The following is a 27,532-nucleotide window of genomic DNA, read 5'->3' on the forward strand; positions in this document are numbered from 1 at the left end:
GGTAGGCAGAGGCATGCAACCACAACAAGAGACTTCCTTTCACTCAACCCCTCGCCGCCCAAACCCTGACAACAGACTCATCAGACTATGCATGGGGATCTCACATGGCAGGCAAAAAGAGCCCAGGACAAATTCTCCTGCATATCAATCAAAAACAAATGTTAGCTGTACAGAATGCTCTGACAGCCTTCAAATATCTTATCCTTCCAGGACAACTCCTGATAAAGACAGACGACACCACAGTTATGTGGTACATAAACAAGCAGGGGGGAACTCATTCCTACCCACTCTGCAGGTTAGCCATGACCCTGTGGAACACAGCCTTGAGCAACCAAGTGCACCTGCAAGCTCAATTCCTACCAGGCAAACAAAATTCACTGACAGATGACAAACGGAAATCTACTGGACCCACACGAGTGGAAACTGGAACCCAAATCATTCAAACATCTAATCCACAGGTGGGGGACACCAGAGGCAGACCTATTTGCCTCCCCCCAAAACCATCAATTGAACAAATTTTGCACCAGAAATCCTCACAGCCAAGCGTGGAAAGTGGATGCCCTATCCTTTACATGGGAAAATTTCTCAATTTATGCCTTTCCCCCTCTGCCCTCCTCTCAAAAGTACTCCTCAAGATCAAACAGGACAGACCAAGGGCAATCCTTATTGCCCCAGACTGGCCATGCCAGCACTGGTACCCACTCCTACACAGTCTGACAGCAGTGCCACCCTGGCACCTACATCAAACCCCCCTCCCTGCTGTCCCAGCAGGAGGGACAGATTTTGCATCCACAGCCGCAAACCCTGAACCTTGCAGCCTGGCTTATCCCCTGAATACACCACCAACAACCCTCAGCAAACAGGTGCTGGACGTCATCCTTGAGGTCTAGTACTAGGAAATCCTATTCAGAAAAGTGGAAAAGATATTGTTCTTGGAGCCAGTCTCAAGGAAAGGACACAGCCATGCCCACCTTACCTCAAATCCGAGATTACCTAGCAGAGCTGCTCCACAAAGGCCTATCCTTCTCATCCATTAAGATTCATGCCTCTGCCATCTCAGCTCATTACAATACTGAGCCACCTCTCTTCTCACCCTCTCATCAAACATTTCCTGAGAGGAGCTAACAATTTAAGGCCTCCAAGGAGAGCTCCCACCCCTGCCTGGGACCTTAACTTTGTACTGTAGAAGCTCACACTTCCCCCTTTTGAGCCTGCTGCTGCAGCAGAGTTAAAATTGCTCTCTTGGAAAACAGCCTTACTTCTAGCCATCACTTCAGCAAGAAGAGTGTCTGAGTTACAGGCACTAATGGCTGTTGAACCTTTCATTATTTTCCATGCTGACAGGGTTTCCCTCAGGACTAACCCATCATTTATGCCCAAGGTGGTATCCAGTGTGGCTTTAAACCAATCCATCCATTTACCAACCTTTTTCCCTAATCCTCCAAATAAAGGGGAAAGGATCCTGCACTCCTTGGACATGCACAGACAGCTCAGGTTCTACCTTGACAGGATTAAACCTTTCAGAAAATCTGACCAGCTGCTAGTCAGTTTTGCTACAGGAGCAGAGGGCAAGGCCATTTCAAAGCAAAACATTTCCAAATGGATAGCACACTACATCCATTTCTGCTACAAACACCATAGAAAACCTACCCCACAGGGAATCAGACCTCATTCCACTAGGGCTACCTCAACCTCTACAGCATTTCCCAGGGGAATCCCTACCAGGGACATCCTGGAAGCTGCAACCTGGAGTTCTGTACACACCTTCACCAAGCATTACCACTTGCCTATCCTTTCTAAATCCAGAGCTGAATTTGCCACAGCAGTCTTACAAAGCTTGTTAGCCAGCCCTAATACTTCTTGACTGCCTCCACCCTACCTCAGCTTTGGAAATCAACCCAAGTGTGATGACTGCAACAGTGAAACACGAAGAACATAGTACAGTTGTGTACACTTACCATAAATGTAGATGTTTGAGTGTATTCATTGCTGCTGTCCTGGTTAACCCTCCCTCCAGCCCCCTGACTTTTCTATACTTTCTACCTATTCTCTTTTTGGCCATATCTTATGGAAATGGTATTTACTTTTTACTGGAGGTGTTCCACAACATGTAATTGCTTCCTATTTTGGGGGCTCCTGACATCTGGGGCAAGAAAAACTGATGTAATGGCGTCAGCTGCATGTTTTATACCCCTAACAACCTGACGTCACGAAGAGGCGACAGCATCCGACACAGAAATCCCAAGACTCTGGTATTTGGGCCGACTGAGGGCTACCTGCAGGCAGATAACCAAAGTGTGATGACTGCAACAGTGAATACACTCAAACATCTACATTTATGGTAAGTGTACACAACTGTACTTTTTTCAGGCCCTAGGTTCTAAAGCAGCGTCTATCCCAATAGTGCCTCTAGCAAAGCTGCACATGCGGATTCTGCAGTGGCTCTTTCTTTGTCAATGGTTTCCAAACTATCATCCTCTGTTACTAGATTCGAATAACCAACTTCTGCAAACAGGACCTGCATTGGTGGAGGAGGCCAGACGTAGAACTTTGAAGTCGTCCATTTCAGTCTCCTCAGCCCGCAACCATTGTGACCACGGATGCTTCCCTGATCGGATGGGGGTCCATTTCCAGGGAAAGACTGTCCAAGGGACATGGTCTACCTCAGACACGCACCTGCATATCAGTGCTCTGGAACCGAGAGCTGTGCTGTCATCATTGCAGGCCTTCCATTCGGCTCTCCCTTCCGGACAATTGGAATTCAGTTAGACAATATGTCAGTAGTCTGGTATATCAACAAGCAAGGAGGAACCCAAGTCCTATCCCTTATGTCAAGAAGCCATGAGAATTTGGCAGAGGGCGATAGCTTCCAACCTCTTTCTAATAGCAATGCAAATCCCAGGGAGCTCCAGCGTGATTGCAGACAAGCTGAGCAGATGCATCCTCATGCCTCACGAGTGGTCCCTCAACCCAGAGGTGGCGTCAGCCATCTTCAGCCACTGGGGCCAGCCCTGCTGTGATCCTTTCGCCTCCCCATCAAACACAAAGTGCAGCAGCAATTTTGCCCTACTTCCCCCGGAAGGGGAGTCACCGAGGGACTTTCTGATCCATGACTGGCCCAAGGAATTTCTTTACACTTATCTTCCCATTCCTGTGATCCTACAGTTTCTAAAGAAAGCTCTTCGGTTGAGATGCAAGGTGATCCTCATAGCCCCATTCTGGCCTCGACAAGTTTGGTTCCCCTTCCTTCGCCCTCACCTAGTATACCCGCCATGAATTCTGGACCCTCTACCAGATCTGATTACTCACCCCCAAGGGTTGAGTCACCCAAACCTGTCCAGTCTCATGCTGACAGCTTGGTTTCTCCACTTCCGCTAGTAGCAGGCAAGCTAATCTCTCCTCACCTGTTCGAGACATCATTCTGGCCTCTCATAAACCATCCACTAGAAGTCTATACCGGGATAAATGGAAAAGATTCTCCATCTAGTCTAAGGATAACATGCTAGACCCGTATCCTGCTGCAGTGCTTCAGTACTTGGCTAGGTTTTTTGATAATGGAGCCTCCACCTCTACTGTACAAGTACATCTAGCGGCAATTTCCACAATGGTATAGATGGCACCCCTCTTATCTCTCTGCACATTATCAAGGCTTTCCTCAAGGGGACTTCTCATATCAGGCCTCCTGTCAGACAGCCCATGGAACCTGACTCTAGTTCTTCTGTCTTTGACTCAGAAACCTTTTGAACCTACTGCACAGTGTGACCTAAAGTTTTTGTCTTGGAAATCCTTGTTCTTGGTAGCCATCACATCTGCCAGAAGAGTCTCGGAGCTGCAGGTATTGTGTACCAAGAGGCCCTATCTGGTCTTTCATAAAGACAAAGTATCACTTTGGACGAATCCATCCTTTCTCCCCAAAGTTTTCTCCATAAACCAGACCATTGATCTGCCAGTGTTCTTTCCAAATTTTGCCAGTAGAGGAGAGTACTGCATTCACTCTTTAGACGTACATAGACAATTGAGATTTTATTTAGACAGGACCAATCCTTTCTGTAAGCCTGAACAGCTTTTTATCTCCTGTTGTGGGCCCAGAATGGGAGAGGCTATTTCCAAGGTTACTTTATCAAAATGGCTAAGGGGCTGCATACTATTCCATTAGTAATGCACCTATGCCAAAAGTTAAAGCTCACTCCACTAGATCTATGGCAACAACTGTAGCTTTCCATTTCATGGCTTCCATGGATGACCTGTGTGCAGCAGCTACTTGGGCTAAGCCTCTTGCCTTTATCAATCATTACAAATTGGACTTGGTCTCCAGAGGGAGAGCTGCTTTCGACTCAGTGGTACTCAGGAATGTTCTTCCATAAAGGCCGCCCATGGACCTCAAGGTAGCTTGGGATTCTGTCCCATCAGTGATGAATGGAAAGAAAATTAACAACATCAGATAAAGAAGTTATAGCTTACCATAATGTTCCATCTGTGTTGTTCATCTTCTTTCATTTATCACTTCCCACCCTCCTTCCCCCTCCAAAGGCTCCTGGGGGGATGCTTTGGGTCTAAGTGGTGCCCTAGGATAGTTGCGCAGAAATGGCCTCTGCTTTACTTCCTTTTCTCTAGCAAACTTGATCTGAGGTAACAGGGAGAAGGGCATTCTGGGTAGAAACTTAGCTCAAGAGTTTTTTTGGCTGGAACAAGCTTGGTAATAGGCCGAGACTGTTCCGAGGGCTTGGAACCAAACCTCAGTAGTGATGAATGAAAGAAGATGAACAGCACATATGGAACATTATGGTAAGATACAACTTCTTTTTTTTTTTTTTTTTGAAAATTGGAAATGTTAGAAGGAATGAAATAATTAAAGGATATGGATGTGTGGTACTTTTGGTAATTCAAATAGTAGAAATGCACATAAGGAAAAGACAAATGCAGAAGTGTGTGTGTCTGTGTCTGTGATGCTCTCGAATAATTTTTACTAGAAATAAAGTTGAGAGGCTGGATAAAGGTAAAAGGAATAAGAAAGTAAAACTGAGACTAGTAAAATATGAAAGAAAAATAATACAACAAAGTGAATAATGAAGACCATGAGTACTACAGTAGAAGGTGATAGGTTTGGTTCTTAAGGAAACTTGTAGTGGAGATAAAGTAAAGACAACATTTAATGTGGAAAAAGAGTCAGAAAGAATGATATGGGTAGCAGTTGTTTATGTGAAAAGGGAAGATGTTAGGAAGGAGAGAGACTGTAGAATATGCATCAAAATGTAATAGTACAGGGATAAATGGACAGGATGTTCCCAATTTTATGTGTAGCGTATCTTGTTATGGTGCATAGAATAGCATAAATGGAATATAAACATAAGTTGTAGAGTATTGCATGGAGTAGATTGTGCTCCTAGAGAGATGTCCGTCAATCCACTTTTATATTCAGTTAGGGTGAAAATGTACCTACTGCTGTGTATGGTACTGAACTTTGGTCAGATAAAGAAAATATAGGTTTTTAAAGCCAGTTCATAAAACCTCAAAGTTTTTATGCCTGTTTGGCCCTTTTCCTAAAGTTGGTTTTCGGTATGAATTACATATGGTTAAGAAAGAGGTTTTGAGCTTCCAAGATGATGGCAGTAGTCTAAGTACTGAAAAACAGATCTCTGCTGCGGGAAAGAATGGCCTGTAGAAATGAAAATTAAAGAAAGTCTATTGCCTGACTATCTGGCAACACAAAGATAGAGGGACAGCTTCAAAAAAATCCTGCTGGCAAGGAAATAATTTGGTGATTTTTAATAGCTGTTCTTTTGAGATGTGAATCTGATGAGAGAGGACTGGAAGAAGCTTTACACTGCTGTTTGCAGAATGTGTTGGCTCTGTTGCCTTCTGAAAATGTGTATGTTTCTTCAGTAGGGAGGGAATCGTGCGTCATAGGTTGTTACTAGGCTGTAGGCCCTAGGGCCTATACAAGCTTAGCCATAACAATTCCCTGGCTTTTTCTTCCCACAATATTTACTTCCCTGGAAATCAGTCTCATTTGGAACAGTATTATACAAAGGTATGTAAAGTGAGGCAAAAGTGATGGAACAAACTATGAAGGAATGGCCTGTATCGGAAAGACAAGAAACGTAAGTTAAGTAGAATATATTAAGAAGTTATGTTCTTACCATAATGTTCCATGTTAGTTGTCTTCTTCTCGCCTTCTTTCTTGCTGGATGGGTTCAGAGCCGATCCTCTGCTCCGACTCTGCCTATACTATACCTCGAGAGCTATTTTTACCGGCTCGAGGCAGCCCTATAACCCACAATACCATGCGCTAACTCCCCAGATCTCATTTGGAAGCTAAGACATAGCATAAAAATAATATTATAATCCTCATTTGCAAGTACGGGCTCCCTGCTAGTAACACTAAGGATACGGGGAAACCGTAACATGTTGTATCTCCAGAAATGGAAGGACTCTGAGACCTTAAGTCTATCCAGGCTGGGGGGCAGGAGGGAGGGACGCAAGAAAGAAGGCGAGAAGAAGACAACTAACATGGAACGTTATGGTAAGAACATAACTTCTTAATGTTAAGTTGTCATTCTCGCCTTCATTCTTGCTGGATGGGACAGCGTCCCTAGCATCTTAGTCCTGGGTGGCTCTCAATGGAACAGACTCCTGAGTACAGTGGAACCAAAGTCAGCTCTATTTCTGGAGGCTATATCAAGTTTGTAATGGGCAATAAAGGTATGTTTGGAAGCCCATGTAGCTGCTGCACATATGGCATCTAGTGGTAACCTTGCTTGAAATGCCGTTGATGTTGATAGTGCCCTGGTTGAATGAGCCATAGGCCTAGACGGAAGTTGCCTGTGTCTCAACTCATAGACAAAGGTAATAATAGATGTCAACCATCTGGAAAGAGTAACCTTCGATACCAGAAGCCCTTTCTTTCCTGCAGCATAAGAGAGAAAGAGCTGGTCTGACTTTGAGTTGTTTTGTCCTGTCTAGATAATACCTTAATTGGCGATGAACATCTAATGAATGTAATTTCTGTTCAGCCCTGTTGGCATAGTCTTGGAAGAAGACAGGCAAGTAAATGGAGTGGTTTAGATTTGCTTCCGAGGACACTTTCGGTAGGAAGGAAGGGTTTGTTCTGAGAGTTACCCTGTCTTTGTGAAAGACCAAATAAGGGGGACGGACAGACAAGGCTTGAAGTTCCGATACCCTTTTGGCAGATGTTATGGCTACTAAAAACAGAGTTTTCCAAGAAAGAAGCTTGAGGGAGCAAGAAGCTGCAGGTTCAAAAGGAGGCAGAATCAATGAAGTTAGAACTAAATTCAAATCCCATTGTGGAGGTGGATCTTTAACTGGAGGTCTAAGCAAAAAGATGCCCTTGAGGAAGGCTTTACAGAGTTTGTGGGACATAATATTTGCTTCTGAGAGCCCAACATGAAAATTAGCAATGGCCATTAATTGTACCCTGATAGTGGCCGACGATGACCCTGAATGAAAAAGCTCCGCCAGAAAGTCTAGAACCTTATGAATGGGTGCATGGAAAGGATCTAAGGACCTAGTTTGTGCCCAGTGTGAAAAACGCTTCCATTTACTCGCATACGTCTTCCTAGTATTGGACTTATGGGAAGCCAGAATGATATCACAAACAGGAGGAGAAATAAGGGGAAGCCTAGCTATGGCTGGAAGTGGAGCAACCAAGCTGTGAGGTTGAGGGAATGAAGAGACTGATGCAGCTTGCCCGTGAGATGGGTCAACAGATCCGGAAGGGGTTCCAGATGCCAAGGCTGTTCCAGTAGGTAACTGTGCAGGAACGGAAACCATACTTGTTGAGGCCAAAACGGGGCAATGAGGATCATTTTGGATCTCAATGCGGTTGCTTTCTGAATTAATTGCGGGATCAATGGTAAGGGAGGAAAGGCATATAGAAGACCCCGGGGCCAATCGTGAACAAGAGCGTCTCTGGGGGGATGGCCTGGTAGAGGGAAGAGTGTGAAGAAGTCGAGGCACTTGCTGTTTTAAGGAGTTGCAAAAAGATCACAGCAAGGCTGGCCCCACTTCTGAAATATTCTGTCTGCTACCGCTTGATTTAGAGACCACTCGTGAGGCATGAGGATAGTTCTGCTCAATCTGTCCGCTATAACGTTGGACTTCCCGGGGATGTGTGTTGCTATTAGAAACCATTGAGAGGAAATCTCCCATTGCCAAAGTCTGAGTGCTTCTCGACATAGGGGGTAGGACTTTGTTCCGCCCTGCTTGTTTATATACCACACCACAGACATACTGTCCGTTTGAATTGCTATAGTCCCTGTGGGAAGAGAGCTCTGAAGGGCTTGCAATGTCAAAAGCACCGCCCTTATCTCCAGGACATTTATGTGCAGGTGGTGTTCTAATTGTTGCCATGTGCCTTGGACCGTCCTGCCCTGATAATGCCCCCCCCCCCACCCGATCAGGGAGGCATCTGTTGTCACCGTGGCAACTGGGGGGGGTGGAACAAAGGGTCTGCCCTGAAAAAGCTGAGGGGAAACCATCCACCAGGAAAGATGATTCTTGCAAGATGGGGTTATCAAAATGTTGCGAGTCATTGGTAGCTGTTGAAAGGACCACTGAGAAAACAGCATCCACTGAAGGAGCCTCATGTGGAAGCGGGCTAATGGGAGTAGAAGAATCGCCGCTGCCATAAGGCCTAACGCTTTCAATACTAGCTTGACTTGAACTCTGTTGGGCTGAAACAGGGACTGAACATTCCGCCTTATGTCTGTCACTCTCTGAGGTGGTAATGTTGCATACATTTCTGTGGTGTTTAATATGGCGCTTATAAAGTTTATACATTGACAAGGCGACAAGGAGGACTTTGCAAAATTTATAGAAATACCTAGACTGTTGCAAAGTTGAATAGTGTAATCCCTGGCCATTATAAGATGCTGCTTGGTGGTAGCGGAAATGAGCCAGTCGTCTAGATATGGAAACACCTGGAGTCCTTATTGTCTCAGGTGAGCCATGACCACTGCCAAGCATTTGGTGAACACCCGGGGGGCTGTGGTGAGACCAAAGGGCAGGGTTCTGAATTGATAATGACTGGCTCCCAGCCGGAAGCGGAGAAACCTCCTGGAGCGCCTGTGTATCTTTATATGATGGTACACGTCCTGGTGGTCTAAGGAGCACATCCAGTTGTCTCTGCCCAAAAAGGGTAGAATGGACTGCAGTGTTACCATCCGAAATTTTGTCTTTTGTACAGAGTTGTTCAATCTGCTGAGGTCCAAAATGGGTCTCCAGTCTCCAGTCTTTTTTGGTACCAAAAAGAATCTGGAGTAGATTCCGGATCCTAGCTGATCTGCTGGGACTGCCTGGATGACTCTTTTTTTCTAACAGCTTTTTTATTTCTAGCTGAGCCTGACCCCTTTGTGCGGGTGGTACGTCTGGTAGGGGTCTTGGCGGTTGTACCGGAGGGGAAGTGAATTTTGTAACCCTCGGATATGATCTTCTGTACCCATGTGTCTTGGGAGAGGGATTGCCAGGCTTCCGGGTACAGAGATAATCTTCCCCCGACTGCCTCCGAAGGCGGACAGTCGGGCAGCTTCTCAGGGATGCTGAAAGGGTTGGTCAGGGAAAGATTCCCTGGAACCCTGGTTCTGTGGACCCCCCCTCTGCCCCTGGGGCAGCGTCTGTTATTATTCCCCCCTCTGCCTCTAGGGGGAAATTTACCACGTGCGGCAGGCACGACTCCCTGTGGTTTGCGGAACCACATCTTTCCACCCCTCTGTCCCTTAGGATAAGGTCTAGAAGGTGTGGAAAAATGGACTCCTACGGCAGAGAGAGTCTTACCATCTTGCTCGCATCTGGTGAGGGTATTCTTCACCTGAGGTCCAAACAATTCTGAACCATCAAAGGGAGTGTTGGTGAAGGACTCCTTGAAGGGATCGGCAAAGTTACAGAGTCGCTTCCAAGCATGACGTCTCAACGCAACACCTGTGCCAGTGGGCCCTACTCGCTCCATCGGCTGCATAAGAGATAAGCCGCATGGAGGAGTTAACAATGGAGTTCAGGGTGGCCAGCTGGGAGTTTATCTTGTCCTGATACCCCGCAGCAGAAGGATCCTGTACCGTTTCACCCAGCTCTTTGAGCAAGTCTCTCTGAAGGCGAGTGAAATGACATAAATAGTTCAGCGAACGCATAGTAAAGGTCGCTGAAGCAAATGTCCGCTTGCCGTACCTGTCCATGGTCCTGGACACTCTGTTAGGAGGATGAACAGGTACAGAAGGGTCAGCCAATTCCTTCTTAGTGGCTGCTGCTACCACCATAGCATCAACTGAAATGCCTTTGGTGAGAGAGGATTTGTCCTCTGGTGCAGAAATAAATGGCCTCCTAGGGGTAGGTTCCATTGAATCAGGAGCTGCCCACGCCTTTCTAGCCACTACCTCCATTAGTGGGTCGAAAGGGGGAGACACCCAGGAGGTGGAAGGGCGAGATCCAAAAGCGTCAAGGTAAACCGACTCGTCCTCTGAAGGTTTGAGAGTGGACCAATTTTCCCTCTGTTTATCTCTAGGATGTCTGAAAAGGAGACATCCTCAGGGGGGGATCTGGGGGAACTCTCCGACTCATCCAAGTCGGTGTCTGACGTGACAGACTCTGGGGAGTCTATGTGCTTCCTCTTGCACTTTCTTTTCCTAGGGGGTTCCCCTGAAACTTCAGGGGAGCCCTCGGAAGAGGAGGAGACACCCAAGGTGGGTACCCTACGCTTTGGATCTCTGCTGTCAGATGTAGGAGGATGGCCAGAGACCATAACAGGCACTGTAGAGGGAGGAGCTGCAGAACTTAACCTTGGAGTGGACACTGGGTCCAGCACGCTCCTCATCCCCTCGAAGGCTCCCCCATCAGATACCAAAGGTAGTCCCGGCTCCGAAGAGACCGGAACCACCCCCGGCACCGACAGAGAAGGCTCCGAGAATGATGTTGGGGCTGAACTAACCAGAGCCGAAGCTCCGAGAGGGAGAGCGGGGTCGGACAAGGGTCCGATGCCACTCGCCCCCTCTGAGCCAACAATGGAGTCCCGGCACCCGGACCTCTCCACGGACGGAACCAATAAAGAGGTCGGAGCCAACGACACCGGAGCCGAAGGTGGGAGTATCGGCTCCGACGTGGGTAAGGTTATGGTTCCGACAAACTCCGGCTCCGAACTCGAGAGGTGAGTCGGAGGAGGAATCGATAGCGGTACTGGAGGAGCCACAGTCTGGTGAGATGGGCTCTGGAGCATTTGGGCTAGTGCCTGAGATTTTATGAGCCTACTGACCACCCTCTCGATGTTGTGGTCGGAGAGCCTGGATGACCTAGATGAGTGAGTCCTATGACTCCGCTCCGATAGGAGAGGGGATCTCGGAGCCGATCGGACGGAATCTAGTGAGGGGACCTAGAGCGCTTGCGCGCTGGGGTTGGCTCCGATGCTGGTTTCAGAGCGGATACCACTTTGCCCGCCTCGGATCTGGATGGAACCGATGTCGGAGCCATCTCGATAACGCCAGCCCTCGACTCCGAAGCTGGAGCCAAGGGTTTGGTGGTTTTTGAAGACTTCCCCGAGCCAGACTTGGACGGGGAGTCATCGGGCTTTAACAAGCCCCTTAAGATGAGCTTATTACGCCTCTCCTGCAGGACTCTTGAACTAAAACCGTGACAGACGGAACAAGAGTCTTGCAGGTGTAAAGGCCCCGAGCAATAGACACAAGAAGTGTGACCGTCTGTCAGAGACATTTTCTGACAGCACGAGTCACACTTCTTGAATCCCGAGACCTTAGTGTCTTTGGACATAGTCCTAACCACAGTAAACACAGTCAGTCCACACACACACACTCAACTTAAAATTAAAAAAGTTAAGGGAACTGACTAAATCCTCACACACAGACACTGTAAGGGGTGGGGAAACTAAGGTAAAGCCCGTAAGCCCAAAGATAAAAATTAACTAAGGAAGGGAAGAAGGGCTACAAAAAGGGTTGTATGAATAAGGCAATTAGTAGGGACCTAAACAAGGGTAACTGGAAAAACTACTTGAAAATTTAGTTTAATAGAATAAATCTCTTTACTGACCTGAGCCGGTAAAAACAGACAACCTCGCAGTGAAGCGGCAAACGAGATCTGGGGAGTTAGCGCATGGTATTGTGGGTTATAGGGCTGCCTCGAGCCGGTAAAAATAGCTCTCGAGCTATAGTATAGGCCGAGTCGGAGCTGAGGATCGGCTCAGAACCCATCCAGCAAGAATGAAGGCGAGAATGACAACTTAACATTATATTTACTATGGCAACATTTGACTTATTGGTTTGTAATGTAGTAGGCTGTTTGACATGAAAAGCAGGAAAAGGTAACATATTTACAGTATCAATGTACAGATAATAATGTTACAGGAAATACAGTGTAATTACAAAGACCACACAAGTTTTGTAAAGAATATTGGGAAGGGTAGTTTCTTTGCTGGAACAGGAGAGAGAAAGAAAATGATTGTAATATTAAATCTGATGTTGTTAATCTTCATTCATTCCTTACTGGTGGGTTATCGGTTCTGTCCTCGTAACCGAGCCGGCCTCATACCAAGCTCGCATCAGCCATAAACTCTTGAGCCAAGATCCTACCCAGAATGCTCTGCTCCCGGTTACCTCAGATCTCGTTTGCCGCGTTGCTGTACAGCTGTATCAAGCCACTCTTTCTCAGCTAAGTGAACAATTTTTTTGAAAGTTTCTATATTGTTAGTGTTTAAAAAGTTTTCAGTCACTTACTATCTCTATACTCCTACCCTATCGTAACTTTTAAGACTCTCTCCCTATAGTTTTTTTTCCCTTTTATTACCCTTTTCTTGCTTTTGAGGTAATTCTTTATTACCATCGTTGGTAATCCTTCTTTTCTCTCTTTTCTTACCCTTCTGGGTAGCTTTCTTAACTCCTTGGTACTGTCATTCTTCTCCATATCATTGTCAGACAAGAAAAGTGTTGGTTTTCAAACAACGTATGGAATGCAGCCGTAAGTTAGTGCTTTCTGATGGCCATGATTTATGTGTCTATTGCTTGAATGTCTCCCACCTTTCAGTGGATCCCCAGTGTGGGATTTGTAGAAATTTTTCGACCAGAACTCTCAATGAAAGGAAGCACAAGTTAATCCTGAAAGGCCTCCTTAAAACTCCTTTCTGTGAGGCTGTCTCTGGGTCGGAGGGCTCACCCCCTCCTGCTAAACCCTGTAAGAGGCGTTTTTCCTCCTCAAGGTTTCTCACTTCATCTTCCTCTGGAGATCGCAAGGAGTCGACTCACAAAAAGTAAAGATTTCGTGCCTGGCACTGCTATCTGTGGCGCTTTCGGCCCCAGCCTCTGCACCACCCTAGTTGATTCTTGCTCCAGCTATGTCCTCTTCATCGCCACTGACACCGGAGTTCCTGGTGCAGACACTTATGGCTCCGACAGTTTCATTGCAGCCTTTATTGGCACCGTCTCTGCAAGCATAAACTCCTTCGGCCCCGAGTTTGACGATACTGTCCTCTGCGGTGCAGACACCTTCAGCACCGATATGCTGTTTGGTGCAGTCCTTTTCAGCACCATCATTAGCGGTGCAGACACCTTCCTTGATGACACCATACTCATTGGTGCAGACATTTGCCACACCGCCCTTTACTGTGCAGACACCTTCAACTTCTATGGTGCTGCCTTCATCGGCACAGATAACCTCAACACCATTCTTCTCGGTGCAGACACCCTCTGTTCCGGGCTCTGCACCACATGAATTAGCAAGGACTAAGTATTCTCCTTCCTTGGATCCGTTTGTTTGAAGCCAATATAGCCCTTTTCTAGAAAGGCCAGAATCGCCTTCAGGTTTCTCTGAGGTCAACCAGGAACCTCTCAGAACAAGGTGTGTTGCGGTTTGTCGACCAGTTGCTTGTGGCCAGGGGTCTCTCAACCATCTAAAGCTATGTTCCGTTTTCCAGGTGACTGTATTTCTCCACAGACTCCAACGTACACTCCTCCTTTCGACTTCCATGGAACCATTGAAGCATCTTTGTCATGCTCTGTTCCAGGCTCCCATCCCTATTTGGGCAGTCCAGACTTCCAGGCCATGGAGAGGGCGCTTGCCTCAGCTGGCAAACCCTCCATGTCGGAGTCCTGCCCCCACCTCTGTGCCGCAACTGTCGCAAGCCACAACCACTGGACACCGGGCACAAGGGCATCAGGTTTCTCCCCCTCAGGAGAACCCCTCTTTGCAATCTTCCCCAGAGCTCCCCACTGAGGAAGTCCCTTGCAAGGTTTTGTGCAAGAGGAGGCACATGGACTCCACTGAGGAGTCCTTGACCGAAGATAAGAACTTTGACGGGGAAGGGTCCCCATGGTTACCCTCTGATGAGGTGTCCTTTGGTGACATCCGCGAGATGCTAAGACAGAGGGGTGACTGGAAATCCTCCAACCCTTCCTCAGAGGAATCTATATTCCTGCAGGCCTTTTGTGCCCAGCCCCCTACCTCTTGGGTTACCCCGCCGGCCAATGAGCTTGTCCAGCTCATCCTCCAGCTTGCACAGAAGGCTCCTGACACCCTGGAAGCTATACTGCGGAGGCCTGACAAGATCATATCTTCCCCTAGCTGAGCATCCCCATTGGTCAAAAGGTCTTCCAGTAGATGCCTTGATGGTGGCGGCTGTAACCAAAAAAGACTTGGCAGATGAGAGCCAGATTGTCCATCCCCCCAACAAGGAGTCCTGGGCGATAGACTCTGGAAGCATGTGTTTATCGACCTTCGCCCTAAGGTCCTTGAACTACATGGCACACTTTACAAGCCTCCAGAGGGACCTTATCAACCAACTCTCTGAAACCTTGGCAGGATCTGTTTCTGATGAGGTCTGTGACAACGTAGCTTCTCAGCGACCCTAGAATCCATATCCAATTCTTCCATGTGCCTTATTTCATATGCAACGGAAGGAGCGGCTAGAGTGGCAGGCGCAGGTATAGTCACGAGACGACATGCCTGGATGCACCTTTGTGACTTTGCGGACTCCTTTAAGGCTTCCTGTATGAATGCCCCCATCGAGCCCGCTTCATTGTTTGGCCCTAAGGTTAAAGATACACTGGCAAGGTGCGAACACGATGGCAAGACTATCTGCCATTAGTGTACAACACTCCACTCCTCAACGATTCTACTTCAGAAATCAGAGGAGCGGGAAGATGTGGCCCAGAAAATCACAGGGCTCTATCCATGACGCACATGCCGAGGTCGCCTCTAGAGGCAGAGGGGGAAACTCCAATGGAAGATGCCACTTTCAGGGCAGGGGAGGTCCGCGAAACTGGGTTTCCAGAGACTCTTTCTGTGGGAAACCCTACCAGTGCTCCTGAAGCGTTGCCCGACTGCTCACCTCTGGAAGCAGTCGGGGGTCGTTTTTCCTTGTACCCCACTGCCTGGTGAAACATAACCACCGATTCTTGGATACAATGGCTAATATCCAGAGGCCATCTTATCCCCTTCCGTCTCTGTCCCACCTCATCCAGAGACTTACCCAACGTCCCATCCAGTCAAAGGGAAGCAGCAGCACACGAAATCCAAAAGCTGCTACAAAGAGAGTCATCCAAACGGTCCCCCCAGACTAGATAGGATCCGGTTTTTACTCAAGGTTCTTAGTGCCAAAAAAGACAGAGGACTGGAGACTGATTCTGGATCTCAGCACACTGAACAAATTTGTAAAAACAGAGAAATTCCGGATGGTCACGGTTCAGTCTATCCTTCCTATTTTGGAAGAAGATGATTGGATGTGCTCTGTAGATCTTTAGGATGTGTATTACCATATAAAAATGGATAAGCTCTGAAGAAGATACCTCTGCTTCTGCATAGGAGCCGGTCACTACCAATATCAAGCACTGCCCTTCGGTCTCTCTACAGCCCCCAGAGTGTTCACCAAATGCATGGCAGTGGTCATCGCTCACCTGCGATGTCAAGAATTCCAGCTGTTTCCATATTTAGATGACTGGCTCCTCACCACCCCCACCAAGCATCTACTAGAAGAAGCCGTAGACTACACTCCTCTCACAGCACAATGCCTGGGAATCACTATAAACTGAGAGAAGTCCAACATGACCCTAACACAATCTTTAGAATCCATCAGGGTTCTGTTGGACACAAGGAATTGCACAGCATCTCTTCCGGGTCACAGACTTCAAAGAATAAGAAAGCAGGTTCAGCCGCTACTGTCACCACAAATCATCTGCTCGGTTCATACTCCAACTCTTCGGGTCAATGGCAGCCTCAATCACCATTGTTCCTCTGGCCAGATTCCACATGAGACTTCTCCAGTGGTTACTTCTCACTCAGTGATGCCCTCTACAACATCCTTTGTCCTTTCAGATGTGTAACTCAGAGATGCAAGCAAGATTTGCTCTGATGGACATCTTGAAATACCCAACAATGGTATCACCCCTTCAGCCGCCATCAGCCAAAAGCCACAGTGACCACGGACACTTCCCTGATGGGGTGAAGGGGCTATGTCAGGGAAACTCAGTCCAAGGCACCTGGTCGGAGACAGAGGCCCATTTGCATATCAGTGTCCTGGAACTGAGGGCAGTGCTGTTAGCATTGCAAACATTCCACTCCATCCTTCCATCAGGGACTATTGTGATCCAATCAGACAACATGTCAGTGGTCTGGTACGTCAACAAGCAAGGGGACATCAAATCTTATCCGTTATGCTGAGAGGCCTTGAGAATATGGCAATGGGTGATAGCTTCCAACCGCTAATTGCAACTCACATTCCTGGGAGCTCCAGCGTGATTGTGGACAAATTGAGCAGGTGCATTCTACAACCTCACGAGTGGTCCCTCAACCCTGTGATGGCAAGAATTTTCAACCGCTGGGACAGCCTTGCTGCGACCTATTTGCCTCCTCAGCCAACTACAAGTGCAGCAACTACTTTGCCCTGATCCCCCCTTGGGGACAGTCACCAAGAGACACTGTAGTCCACACTTGGCCCTCAGGTCTGCTTTATGCTTATCCTCCTCTTCCACTCATCTCTCAATTTCTGAAGAAAGCACGGCAGTTGAAGAGCAAAGTGATCCTTATTGCTCCATATTGGCCTTGATAAGTTTGGTTCCCCTTCCTCTGGCCTCACCTGCTAGATCAACCATGGATCCTCAATCCATCCCCAGCGTTCATCTCCCATCTGCAGGGTCTGACTCACTTCAGTCTAACAAGCCTGAAGCTGACAGCTTGGTTTTTCCACTTCCTATGATTGCCAGGCAGGATAACCTCTCTTCCCCGGTGCGCAATATTCTTATTGCATCTCATAAATTGTCCACCAGGCTACTCTGTCTCAGCAAATGGAAAAGGTTTTCATTATGGGCAGCAAATAAACATTTGTACCCCTTGTCAGCCCCAATTACTTATCACACCTTTGTCAGTCTGGGGTGTCAGCCTCTACTATTCGTGTTCAATTAGCTGCCATTTCTAATTTCCACATTGGTTTTCAGGATTCTTCACTCATGTCACATAGACTCTGTAAGACCTTCTTGAAGGGTGTTTTTCACCTAAAACCTCCCTTTAGAGAACCAGTACAACCTTGGGATTTGGCCTTGGTTCTACAAGCCCTAACAGCTCCCCCCTTTAAACCTGCATCTTCATATGATTTAAAGTACCTCTCTTGGAAAACTTTGTTTCTGGTTGCAGTCACATCGGCCAGACGTTTGTCAGAACTTCAAGCCTCATGCATCAAATGTCCCTACCTTACTTTCCATAAGGATAGAGTATCACTGAGAACTAGTTCTTCCTTTTTACCTAAAGTGGTGTCAGAGCAGTCTATCAACCTCCCAGTATTTTTTCCTAATCATTCTTACAAGGGAGAGTATTGCCTGCATATTCCCTGGATGTTCGCAGGCAAATACGATTTTATCTGGACAGAACAAAATCTACCCGTAAATCAGACCAACTATTTCTGGCCTTTTCTGGACCAAGGCTAGGTCATCCGGTCTCAGAAGTTACATTGGCGTCATGGTTGAGAAATTGCATTACCTTTGTCTACAACATCACCTTGCCTCACAGAGTGAAAGCCCATTCTACAAGGTCTATTGCAACTTGAGCAGCTTTCCATGCTAGGGCTTCGGTCAATGATATCTGTTCAGCTGCAACTTGGGCCAAACCCCATACTTTTATCCTTCATTACAAATTGGATTTGGCCTTCAGAGGTAGAGCTTCTTTTGGTTCCATGGTGCTCAGGAATGTCCTTCCATGAGGGCCACCCAGGGATACAAGGTCCCATCAGTAAGGAATGAACGAAGATCAACATCCAATAAAGACGTTATGTCCTAACATAATGTTCTAAATGTGTTTTTTGATCTTCGTTCATTCATTACTCCCCACCCTCCGTCCCGTTCCAGATGTTTCTGGTTGATCTCATATACTCCTTTTGTTTTGTAGGTCTCTTATGACCAGAGGTAGCCTCTACTTTTGTCTATCAACTTGCAAACTCGATCTGAGGTCACAGGGAGCAGAGCGTTCTGAATAGGATCTTGGCTAGAGAGTTTTTGTCTGATGCGAGCTTGGTATGAGGCCATCTCGGTTCAGAGGATGGAACCGATAACCCATCAGTAATGAATGAACGAAGATCAACAACATAGATGGAACGTTATGGTAAGCCATAACTTCTTTTTAAAAATGGTATAGAAGTAAAGGTTGAGGAGAAATTGACAGATAAGTAGGGAAGATTTATAGTGGTGAGAGATTGTTGGCAGGGTGCAAGTATTACACTGGCTTATACTGTAGATTTCACCAAGAGTAATGAGGTAAGATATAAAGGATGATACTGCAGACGTTGTAGCCTTTCATCAAAGATTTATGATAGAAGGAAACTGGAATGCTATAGGAAATAAGGGAAAACTCTGGAGGGTCAAAATATCATAGAATACCAGCTGAAGGCAGAAACTTTGAGAACCATATGCATGTATATGAGCTTATATACATTATGAAAATATTACAGAATTAAGTGGAATATACACATTTACAGTAAAGTGTGGTTGAACAAGATTATATAGATCTTGCGTATCTAAAGAATACTGCAACATTGTCCAAACCATGAAAACTCATCCAATAATTATGTCAGACTCTGCATCTGTACAAATTAAGTTTTGTAAGCAAGTGAAACTCTGTTGTGATAAATACTGGAATTTTCCAGTATTTCTTTCTGAAAAGGAAACCATTTAGTGATTGGGTAGATCAAACTTTAGCTAGAATGTTGTTAGATCTGAGCTCAAACTGTGAACAACATGCAAAACAACTGTAATAATTGTAAACTGAAAATTGGAAATGTGATCACAACAAAAGCACACAAGATATGAAATAATAATCATACTAGGTATCTAGAGGGCTTTACGAATTAAGAGATTTGTAGATGTGAAAAAATAAGTGGAACGTAACTGGTTGAAGACCAACTGAAAGAAGGTAGAATGTCTATGCAAGAGTACTTCGAAAATAATAAATCTAGAACAATTATTTTAAAACAGCTTATGTGGCGTCCTATCTCACCTTCTTTCTATACTGGTTGGGTTAGGAAACTATCCTTGGTTCCGACTCGGCCTTGTACAAAAGCTCGAGCTCTACTAGCTCGTGGCTGGCACCCTATCCCATGATGCTCTAGGAAACTCCCCAGATCTCATTTGCCGCTAAAACAAGATAGTGTGCTTCCTACTGGCTCTGGTCAAGTCAAACCTTTCTGCTTGTTAATTCTTGTTGAGTCTTGTTAATATTGTTATTTTTTTCTCTCCTTTTAGAAGTAGCTTGTTAGTTAACTTTTAGCAGTTTTCGCTATGTTCGCTGCTTTTGTTTTTGGCTGTTGGCAGTCGTTTATCCTCAAGGCCTTTTCTACCATATCCCAGCTTAAGCTCATTTTTAGTTAGAGGGCTTTTCATTTCTGGTCAAGCTCGTTTTATTAGAGAGCTGTTAAATTTTGAGTTAGTTTTATTTATTTATTTTTTTAATTAAGCTATCTCATTTAAGTTGGAGGGCTGCTTGGCCCGTTTAAATTAGAGGGCTTTTCCCTTAGTGTGTGTTTTGAAATATTTATGTATGTAAATATATAAAAAAATATATATATATATATATATATATATATATATATCTATATATATATATATATATATATATATGTATATATATGTATATGTATGTATGTATATGTATTATATATATATATATATTGTGTGTGTATGTGTATATATATATATGTGTATATATGTATATATATATATGTGTATATATGTATATATATATATATGTATGTATGTATGTATATATATATATATATATATATATATATATATATATTTAAAAAAACATGTGTAATTGTATTTAGCCTTTTGTATTTAGCTTCTTATATAGTAGTTGTAGTGTTGGATTTTTTCTGCTGTGCCAATTTTTTCTCTACTAGCTTGTTATTCTAGACTGTTAAAATGTCCAACCAGTCCAAAGATGTTAAACCCTCGGGTTTTAAAAAGTGTACAAAATGCAGTCAGAAAATCTCTGTAACCGACGGGCATACTGTATGCGTGTACTGCCTTGGTGCAGTACACCTTCAAGAATCCTGTGCCATCTGCCATTCTTTTAGCCACAGGATTCTTCTTGAAAGGAAGAACAAATTGATCCTTAGGGGATTACTGAAGACACCCTTTTTAGAAGCTATAGGAGAAGGTCAGGGTCCTTCGAAACCGAGCTCTTTCCCACCTTCAAAATCTGAAAAATCTGGTAAAAGGTCTTCATCTTTATCAGAGGCTCAGTCTGACTTGACTAAAGTTACCAAAAATTTCTTCGGACCCAAAGACTGTTGGACCTGAGAAATCTTCCACCTCGGCTCCTTCAGTCTCTGAGCCGTTGATGTTTCATGTACAGAGCTGGTCCCCAGAACTGGAACTGGTTTCTCCTACCTTGAGATTTCCAGTTTTGCCAACTTCCAGATCTCCTGCCCCCCTCCACTCGATCCTTCAGCAGCCTTTCAGATGATGTGGATCGCGTGGTGCGGAGGTTTTTGAAGACACCGGTGCTTGCAAAACTTTTGTCGGATCTGACCCAGAGGGTTTGGGAATTGACCAAGCCTACCCTGTCACCATCCATTCCTCCTCCGATCTGATCTTGGACTTCAAAGCCAGAATGTGTAGAACTGGTTGTACTGGAACCATCAGAACCAAGACCTCTATTGCAGGATCTTCGGGCCCAGCTGTTGCTCCAACATCCTCTGTTCCGTCTGAACTCGAGTTTGGGAGCCAACTCTGTCCGTTTGGGTCTGGGGAGGAAAAATGGATAGGACAGTTGTCTGATCCGAACTTGCCTCTTGGGGCTTCAGCACAGGTGAGCTCAGCTCCTACAGCGGCCTCTGAGACAACCTCCTTGGTTCTGGGGATGCCTTCTGGTTCTTCGGAGCTGGGAGCTTCCTCAGATCAGGAGCAGGAGGCCTTTGAGGTGATGAGAGTGCTGTCTTCCCAGACTGCTGCACTCTCAGGTTCAGGCATTCTTTCCCTAAAGGCCCCGGTGTCTGTTTCTACACCAATGCATCCTCAGAGACTCTGAAACTCTAGGCCTCAGGATGTGCCATTGGATGAACCCCTCTCTTCTGAAACCTCTCCAGAATACCCTTCTGAAGAGGTCCCTCATAAGAGATTATGCAAGAGGAACCATTTCGACTCCCAAGAGGAGTCCGTCACATCTGACACAGACCTTGATGAGTCAGAAGGGTCTCCATGGTCACCCTCTGAGGATGTGTCTCTTGCAGACATTCTAGAAATACATAAGCAGAGAGGTGGCTGGAAGCCCATCAACCCTTCTGAGGAGGAGTCTGTATACCTGAAGACTGTTGGGTCTCGCCCTTCTGCCACTTGGGGGTGTCTGCCTTTTAATGAACTGATGGACTTAGGTTGTCAAAAGGCTTGGGAGTTTCCAGATTCAGTGGAGCCTGTTCCTCGAAGGCCAAATAAGTTTATTATATCCCCCAGTGATAAATACTTTCTTACAAAAGGTGTCCTAGTAGATGCTATGGTGGTGGTGGCTGCCACCAAAAACGAACCTTCAGAGACTCCCTTTTCTGGCCATCCTCCGAACAGAGTCTCGTACGATGGACAGATATGGAAAGAGCAACTTTTCTTCAGTGACCTTTGCACTCAGATCACTGAATTATCTCACCTATTGTACCAGACTTCAGAGAGATGATCTGAAGGAGCTAGGAGATGCTCTCCAGGTCTCAGTAGCTGAGAGGGTAACAGAGACCATTTCTTCCCAGCTCTCCACCTTGAATTCAGTGGTAAACTCCTCCATGAGACTCGTTTCTTATGTAGCTGATGGAGCGAGTAGGGTATCGGGTTCAGGAATTTCCCTAAGGAGATATTCTTGGATGCGCCTGTGCGACTTTGCGGAGCCCTTTAAATCTTCTTTTGTTAATGCCCCCTTCGATGGCTCATCTTTGTTTGGGCCAGAGTCAGACACACTTACCAGGCGTGAACAAGAAGGAAAAACTCTTTCTGCCATAGGAGTCTGTTTTTCCCAACCTTCTAGACCTTATCCAAAAGGTCAAAAGGAAGGAAAAATGTGGTTTCAAAAATCCCAGAGAGCTTTTCAGGACACGCGTGATGATTCCTTCCCCTAGGGGCAAAGGGGAAAGTAGTAATGGAAGATGCCAGCCACATGGCAGAGGGGGTCCGCAAAATCAGGGTGACATGGAATCTTTCCTTGGCAAGCCCTTTCAGTGCTCCTGAAAGGACACCCATCTGTCCATCTCTGGAAACAGTCGGGGGTCGCTTATCTTTGTACCCAAAAGCCTGGCGAACAATAACAAAAGACAGATGGGTACAAAGCATTGTATCCAGAGGCTACCCCATGTCCCAAACATAAACATCCCAGATGTTCCACCCAGTCAAAGGAACAGGTAACTCTAGAAATACAAAAGTTGCTAGAAAAAAAAAGTCATCCAGACAGTCCCTGCAGACCAAATAGGATCCGGAACTTACTCAAGGTTCTTTTTAGTTCCAAAGAAAACAGGGGACTGGAGACTCATCCTGGATCTCAGCAAATTAAACAAGTCAATAAAAAAGTCCAAGTTCCGGATGGTAACACTGCAGTTGATACTCCCTTTTTTGGGACAAGACGATTGGATGTGCTCTATAGACCTCCAGGATGCATACTACACATAAAAATGGACAGGCGATCAAGGAGTCATTTGCACTTTCGGTTGGGAGCCAGTCCACTACCAGTTTTGAGCTCTGCCCTTTGGTCGCACTACAGCCCCCAGAGTGTTCAAGTGAATGGCAGTAGTCACGGCTCACTTGAGACACGTAGGATTCCATACCTAGACATCTGGCTCCTAACCACCACCACCGAGCATCTACTAATAAAAGTAAGAGACACCACATTGAAGCTCGGCTGTCACTTAGGGATCACAATAAATTATGAAAAAATCTGCCTTATAGCCATCTCAACGTATCGTTTTTATAAGGGCAGATTTAGATACTACAAAAATGTCAGCAAAGCTTCCCCAGAAAGAGGCCAAGTCCTATGGCATCAGGTCATAAACCTATTTTTCAAGAAAAAGGTTCAAGCTAGAACAGTCCTGAAAGTGTTGGGGACCATGGAAGCAGCAATAAACACTATTCCATTAGTGTGGCTGCACATGAGAATTCTGCAGTGGCTGCTGTTCACTCAATGGTCCATGCAGGAGCTACCAATGTCTCACCAAATTATGAACAGAATCTTGCAAGAAAGACCTTCGTTAGTGGCTCCACTCCATTCATGCAACTTTACCTCGACCCTTTGTCCCCCCTCAGCCGATAGCCACAGTGACCACGGATGTTTCCCAGATGGGGGGGGGTATCTGGGAAGGACAGTTCGAGGCACTTGGCAAGATCACAAGGCCTATTTGCACATCAATATCCTAGAGATGAGAGTGGTGCTTTTAGCATTGTAAGCATTCCAAGTCTCTCTTCCACTAGGAACTATTGCAGTACAGTCAGCCAACATGTCGGTTGTGTGGTACATAAACAAGGAGGAACCAGATTTTACCTCCTTTGTCAGGAGGCCCTGAGAATATGGCAGTGGGCGACCTCCTCCAAATGCTTTCTGATAGCAACGTACATCCCGGGGAAATGCAACATGATTGCAGACAAACTCAGTAGAGCGATTCTGATTCCTCACAAGTGGTCCCTAAAACAAGAGGTAGCGGAGATGATTTTCTGCAAATGGGGCCAGCTTGCTGCAATCTTTTTGCCACTTCCATGAATACCAAATGCAGAAGCTATCTTACCCTAATTCCCCCTCCGGGGGAATCACCAGGGGATGCACTTATACACGATTGGCCCTCGGGTCTACTCTATGCCTTCCCTCCCTTCTCATTGATACCCAAAGTTCTTCAGAAAGCCAGCTCCTTGGGAAGGACCTTGATACTTGTCGCCCCTTACTAGCCTCATCAAATCTGGTTACCCTTCCTTTGGCCTCATCTCCAGGAGGAGCCATGGATCATGGACGCAGTTCCAGACCTTCTGACTGTGCTTCAGGAATGCTCCACCCATCTCTTCAAACCCTCAAGTTGATAGCTTGTCTGCTCAGATTCCAAACATCGCTAGGCTCCATGACCTTTCCCCATCAGTGAAACGTATCTTGATTTCATTTCATAAGGCTTCAATGACAAAACTATATATCAGCAAATAGAAGAGATTTTTCTCTTGGGCCTTGAATAATCACATTGACCCTTTCTCTGCCCCTATAACTTCCATACTAGAGTTCTTGACAAAGCTATTTCATGAGGGGGCATCTGCAGCTACTATTAGAGTTCAATTAGCAGTGATATCAAACTTCCATATAGGTAAACTGGGGCTGAATGTGATGGCCCACAGACTTTGCAAACTGTTTCTGAGGGATGCTTTTCTATTAAGAACACCAATTTTAAGGTCCCTCTAGCACCATGGGACCTGAATTTTGTCTTGGCCCATTTTGATTCTTCTCCCTTTTGAACCTGCATCATCCTGTGATCTGAAGATTTTAACTTGGAAGACAATTCTTTTAATAGCTATCACTTCCGCTAGAAGAGTTTCAGAGTTACAAGCATTGTCAATAAAACCCCCTTTATGTTTTTCCACAAAGACAGAGCGTCTCTATGAACAAACCCGTCCTTTCCGCCTAAAGTATGTTAAGAATCTGACTTAAACCAATCCACAGACTTACCAGTTTTCTTTCCCAACTATGGTAATAAGGCAGAATATGTGCTACATTAGCTAGATGTACATAGACAAGTTACGTTTCTACTTGCATAGAACAAAGGACTTCAGAAAGACTGACCAATTGTTTTTATCCTTTTCAGACTAGAAGAAAGGTGCTCCGGTTAAGGTCACACTTTCCAGATGGCTATCAGATTGTATTACATTTACCTACATATATCAGAACAAAGAACTCCCCAACAAAGTAAATGGTCATTCTGCATGAGCCATAGCAACCTCTTCCGCCTTTTGGGCGAGACTGCCTGTTGATACCATTTGTGCTGCGGCAGCATGGGCAAGGTCTCATACTTTTATTTCTCATTACAAAGTTGATTTAGCTTCCAGGAACAGGGCCTCTTTTGGGTCCACTGTCCTGAAGAATATTCTCCCTTGAACCACCCAAGAATGATGGTGCTAAGGACGCTGTCCCAACCAGTATAGAATGAAGGTGAAATAGGACAACATCACATAAAGAAGTTGTGCTCACCGTAACATTCCATGTGTGTTGTCCATTTTGCCTTCATTATTACTTCCCACCCACCATCCCCAGCCATTAGTTCCTGGAGGACTGAGCAGAAACAATTGGTGTCTAATGTTCTCTGACCTTCTTCATAGCATTTAAGCTAGTAATTATCTTGTGTGTACCTGCTGTTATACCAGCAAACAAGATCTGGGGAGTTTCCTATTGCATCATGGGATAGGTTATCTGCCACAAGTTAGTAGAAGACCTCGAGCTTTTGTACAAGTCTCAGTTGGAACCAAGGATCAGTTCCAAACCCAACCAGTATAGAATGAAGGCGAAATGGACAACACCTATGGAACGTTATGCTGAGTACATAGCCACTTTTTTTATAACAATAACCCTAGAACAACCGCATTGTTGACTCAACATTTGAGGCAACAAATGATTGATGAAAAGATAACTAAAATTGGGATTTGAGTATGGTACAGTAGAAGTGGACCTAAGAAAAATGTAGTGGTAAATTTTCACAGTATACTCCTAAATTTTTTTTTAATAATTTAGAAGAAAACCCATTATTGAATCCTGTTCTTATATGCACTTCTTATTTGGGCAATTTTATTAAATAAATGCTGGTATTGCTCCAGTTTTAACCTTGCTGGTTTAAGTTTTGGATATAACTACAGAGTTAAAGTTTGTGGATGTTAGTCAAGGTAGACCACTCACTTTGTAATAGTTTGTTCTGTCCCTGTTTATACAAATGTTAATTTTGTTTACTTTAAATGATTTACATGATCTAATGAAGTTCTGTTCAGAGACAAAAGTGTGTATCCATTATTTTCTGTAGTGTGCCAGATATTTTGGAATTAAAGAACTGGCATCACAGCTGAAATGTTTTTGTTCTTTAAAGGTTTTAGTCTTCTACTCTGTTGGAATTCTGTGGCATAACACAGTGAATGCTATGGCAGTCATATTTTATTGGAACATACATGTGTATGTGTTTGTTTATTTGAATCTCTTAAGTATAATTATGCCTCTTAAGGTGGCAGCAGTTTTAATTAATGTTGGTTTCCTCTTTCAAAAATGCTTATACAAGAAATATTTAACATTTGTCTTGTAAATTTGTCTTTAAGCACAAGCCTTGAGCACACTGAAACTAATACACTCAAACCTAGATGATGACCCCGAAGATGTGAGGACAGAATTTAGAAAGTACCTTGCAAAAGTAGTCAGCTCAATGTTCGAGCGCCAAGACCAAGAAGAGATGTCAATCATTACCCAAAACTTCAGAAACTTGTAAAAACTTTGTTATTGAAAGCACTGAGAAAGGTTTGATTTTCGTTGGAATATACATGTATTTATTCAAAAACCTGAGAAGCTCGACAGAAGAATGTAAATAAACTACTGGGCAAAATACAATGAAAAGTACTAAAAAGATTTCAAGAAGTCTAATTTATTTTGTGGTATATAAAACTGCATTCATCAAGAAAGTCTGTTGAAAATGTTTCAGTAAAGTTGTTAGCAGAACAGTCTTGTCTCCATAACTTTTATTTTACTGCTTCATTTTTTAAGTGTTGGTTCTATGATCAGTAATTTTGCTCTATAAAAAAGTTGCACTTGGCAGTGTACAATTTGTATTAATATAAATAAATATGGTTGAAGAGTTCTGCATGAAGTCCACTGAGTGTTCAACAGCCCTTTTACTCTAGCACCTGTAGTTAACTTTAAAACTCTTTTGTAAGTCCATACTTTACCCAGCAGTGCATTCATCTTCTCCATGAAATATTTCCTGGTGCTAGTTTTAAATCTTTTTTTCAACTCTGTCCACCTTTTCAGTTTTATTTTGTTAAACAAGTAAGGGATTTTAATTTTTTCAGACTGAGTCCTC

At 45.0% G+C, this 27,532-nt stretch overlaps 1 protein-coding gene across 3 annotated transcripts in view; it reads left to right on the plus strand.

Annotated features, from left to right (window-relative positions):
- The window catches only part of IFT22 (intraflagellar transport 22), a 279,140-nt gene extending 251,967 nt beyond the window's left edge, over positions 1-27,173 (plus strand). For all 3 annotated transcript variants that reach the window (XM_044054036.1, XM_044054037.1, XM_044054038.1), the window contains one exon: positions 26,778-27,173. In XM_044054036.1, the coding sequence (XP_043909971.1) occupies positions 26,778-26,944 (167 nt within the window). In that variant the 3' untranslated portion in view covers positions 26,945-27,173. The remainder of the gene's footprint in view (positions 1-26,777) is intronic.
- The last annotated feature ends 359 nt before the right edge of the window (positions 27,174-27,532 follow it).

The sequence above is a fragment of the Protopterus annectens genome, chromosome 13.part0, assembly GCF_019279795.1.
Source record: "Protopterus annectens isolate FY-2018-M chromosome 13.part0, PAN1.0, whole genome shotgun sequence".
NCBI lineage: Eukaryota > Metazoa > Chordata > Ceratodontiformes > Protopteridae > Protopterus > Protopterus annectens.